This window comes from Thunnus maccoyii, chromosome 6 (genome assembly GCF_910596095.1).
Source record: "Thunnus maccoyii chromosome 6, fThuMac1.1, whole genome shotgun sequence".
Classification (NCBI taxonomy): Eukaryota; Metazoa; Chordata; class Actinopteri; order Scombriformes; family Scombridae; genus Thunnus; species Thunnus maccoyii.
In genome coordinates, this window is record NC_056538.1 from 34865796 (window position 1) to 34869421 (window position 3626).

The 3626-nt window shown below is 40.2% G+C and overlaps 1 protein-coding gene across 1 annotated transcript in view; it reads right to left on the reverse strand.

Moving 5' to 3' along the window:
• Positions 1–1417: 1417 nt before the first annotated feature.
• LOC121899480 overlaps positions 1418–3626 on the reverse strand; it is a 2844-nt gene continuing 635 nt past the window's right edge. The window contains exons 3-5 of the mRNA XM_042415334.1: positions 2874–3203; positions 2155–2237; positions 1418–2034 (exon numbers count right to left, since the gene is read on the reverse strand). Of these exons, the coding sequence (XP_042271268.1) occupies positions 1915–2034; positions 2155–2237; positions 2874–3203 (533 nt within the window). The 3' untranslated portion in view covers positions 1418–1914. The remainder of the gene's footprint in view (positions 2035–2154; positions 2238–2873; positions 3204–3626) is intronic.

Sequence of the window (3626 nt, forward strand, 5' to 3'; positions counted from 1 at the left end):
AAAAGATTAATTTGAAATCATATTGGTCAGCTTTACCTCGGTGTCTTGTGTCTGCTGCATCTTCAGAGTCTCTCAAGAGCTGCTGTTGTCACTGATGATGCTCTGGTCCTTCACTGGAGCTGCTCCTGTCCTCATTGGTGTCATCACTGTAGTCTGGCTTCTTCACCTGGGTTTTGATGTGTGAAAGAAATGTCAAAAAAAAGTTCTTAAATACAACAAGATGGTTTGTGGTAATCAAAATGAAAACCTGGAATGTTATATGATAAAATACATTTATTTCAAAGATATAATCTAGAAACACTGTGCCATGCATGAAATAACAGGGAATATATACAGGTCATTTTGGACCCATGTTGTGCTTTAGAAGGGTAGTGATACCAAAACGATTTTTATTCAAAAACTAAGAAAGGAAAAATGAAAATAAAGATTTGTGATGATGAATTGAGGAATACCTGGAATACTGAATGATGAAATTAATTAATTGCAAAGATATAGAAAATAACAACTCAGTCGGGTCACGTTTGACCCATGTTGTGCACAAGCATGATGTGATGTGAAATTCATGGCCACGTTACCTTTCAAGATGAAATTACTCACCAACCAAGTAATGTTCCATTTTTCAGCTTTTCCCCAACTGGGGTGAAACTTTCCAGCTTCCAAATAAGCTCGGAGTTGATGGAAAAACTGAAATTTGCTCATCTTTATCTCTTATCAGTCTCTCTCTTCGTCATAGACTACAAAACATTAACTAAATCGGTGCTTAAATTAGCTTTTCATGCACGACTCACATCCACGGTTGAAACTTAGATTCTGACATGTGTTTTGTCCAAGTGGTGTTGCTGTATGTAGCTTTCCAAGATGGTGGACCTGCTCGTGCAGGTTGACTCAGATCGTGTAGTGACAGTGACCATATTTGGACGAGAGGGTGGAGCTGACCCTAACTCTAGCTGCTAGCTCGGTTAGCACAGTGCATTTACAGTCTATGGTTAACTGTTATAATGCTAATGCTAATGCTAATTTTTGCTAGTGATAAACAGACTTAAAACCATTAAAACAAAATATTCTTACTGGAAAAACTGAACATTTGACTCCTTAGAGGATCTTTTAGTGCAACCAAACGCTGAACAAGACTTTTTTAGCTTTGATGAACTGAATATCATGAAAATCTTAATTCCTTTTGTGGGTCTAACCTTCAAAATGAAACCAGCAAAGTGTAAGTGTTATTGATACATTAGAAACTGATTTATTTGCATGAAACTGTCACATCCAATAAATGCAGGCTGAGTGAACATTCAGCAGAAACACATGTGCTTTAAATTCTGTCAAACAAAAGATTTTTTTTCTTGAAAACAGCAAAACAAATATAAAACATTTGATTTCACTCAATAACTTTTTCTTTTATTTTTCTTTAACTCAAAAAGCAAATATTCTGAAAAAAGCAATAACACATTTCAGCTGAATAAGTAGTATATAGTATATAAAAGGCAGTGAAGAAAAAAGATATAAACCATCAAACAACTGGATGGATTTTTAAATGATTTGTTGACTCAACATTTATCCAGATGAGACCATAAAACTCTGGATTCATAAAAATATTTAAGTAAAAAACAGTTACAGCTGTTCACATGAGAGAAGTTAATGATGATAAAATATAACTATATACAGATAATCATGTTACAAATGGTCCAATCAGATCTCCTCTCTGCTCTTCTTCTACTGGTCTTAATAAAGGTCTCACTACTTCCTGTTGTGGCACTGAGCGTTGGTGCTGGATGTAAATCAGAAGCTGTGGAATCGACCAGTATGGACGTCATTCCTCGCCGTACTGGGCTGCAAAAACCAGGCTGAGACTGAGAGGAGAGATGAACCCAAAGATGATTTTCTTCTTCAGTGGTTTGTGGCTCCTTGGAGGTCCTACTCTGCTCCCTGGGCTCCTTCCTCTTCAGCCGGCTCTCCTTCAGCTCTGGAAACACCGAGGTTATAAGAATCCAGCTCAATGTTCTCCTGTGGGCCTGACTTCTGCCCCCTGCTGGCCTGGAGAGACATGACAACACAGATCTAAGTTACTGCATCACTCCTCTCTTCAGTTCAATATAAACAGGCTGAGTGCTTCATTTCAACCAGTCCTCTAAACAACAAACATGTGTTCAGTACCTTCAGGATGAAAACGACGACAGCGACGACCAACAGCAGAGTCACCGGCAGGACGACCGGTCTGATGATATGAACTGTTGGATCTGACGAGACACATTCAGTCATCACATTAGATCACATGACATCATGAGAACAACAGCTCCCATCAAACAGAAACTTTAGTGACGTTAAATCTCCTAAAATCACTGAAGTGTGAAGCAGCTTGTTGATTATAAGTTCATCTGATCTCCTCTGTATGCTGATGATGTTGGACAAAAACAACTCATGTGTTTACAGCCGGTTTGAAAGAATGAATGAAAGTCTGCTGATTGTCTCCTTAAAGCTCCTGTCTGGTTGAAATGATTCAACTGATTGTTAACAATCAACATCTTTACATGCAGTTAAATCAAATTTGATCCTGGTGAAGCTCTGAGTTCTCCTGATGACATTCAGCTCATCATGTAAAGTCCTGTTTATTATCATTATAGTGCTTATCTGGCTTCACTGACTCGTTTGCTGCCTTTTACTTTCCACTACAACACAGTTGTTATGGTTCAATAACATTAAAGAAGCCGGGAAGGAAACAGTTTACAGTTCCTTCATCAGATTCTGCCTCAGCTCTCTGTAGGTCGCTGGGTCGGTCCTGCTGCCTGATGACTTTTTATCATTTTTACAAACATGGAAACAAAGTCAGTGTGACGTCTCAGTTCCACTGAGCTTCACACTCTGCTTCAGCTTACCTGTGACAGTGAGAGACAGCAGACGGCTCTCAGAGGAGAAGTTATGAGCGAAAACATAGACGCCATAAACACAGCTGTAGCTTCCTTGGTGGGCGGGGTCTGCAGCAGGAAACAGGAAGTCAGCAGAGTGATTGACAGCTGGCTGGGTGTAGTTGTGCGCTGTGTTGGAGGAGGTGAAGGTGAGCTGGAAGGAGCCTCCTGGGTACTGAGGCTGGACGGAGCAGCTGATGGTGAAGTCGGAGCCCCGACGCACCAGAAACCCCTGCTGCTGGGCCTCGGAGACCCCATCCATGGTAGAAGACACAGAGATGATTGGCTGAAGCAGCAGGTCTGTAAACACAGAGAGATGATGAATCCTTCTTCCTCTGTGAGAAGCTGAATGTTGTTTTCTTCTCATTTGTTTGTTCAAATAAATGAACGTTGATCAGTGAGGTGATCACACAACACAGAGAACTCCTACATTCATGTGTAATACAGAGGAGTCAGAGAGCAGAGGAGGAAACAGATTAACATCCTCAGCTGCCTTCAGATCAGACAGAAAACAGCTGATCAACATGTTAATAAGACATTCATACAACACTGCAGGCACAATAGTTTCCAACAGGAACAAGTAGTGAACACGACACTGACATATCATCAGCTTTAAGTTGATATATTGAACTTGTTAGCAAACAGTTGCTTATTTGTTCAGGCAGCAAGCAACAACTATATTAATTTGTAATGTAGTTGTTGCTTGTAAGGTGGATGTGACTG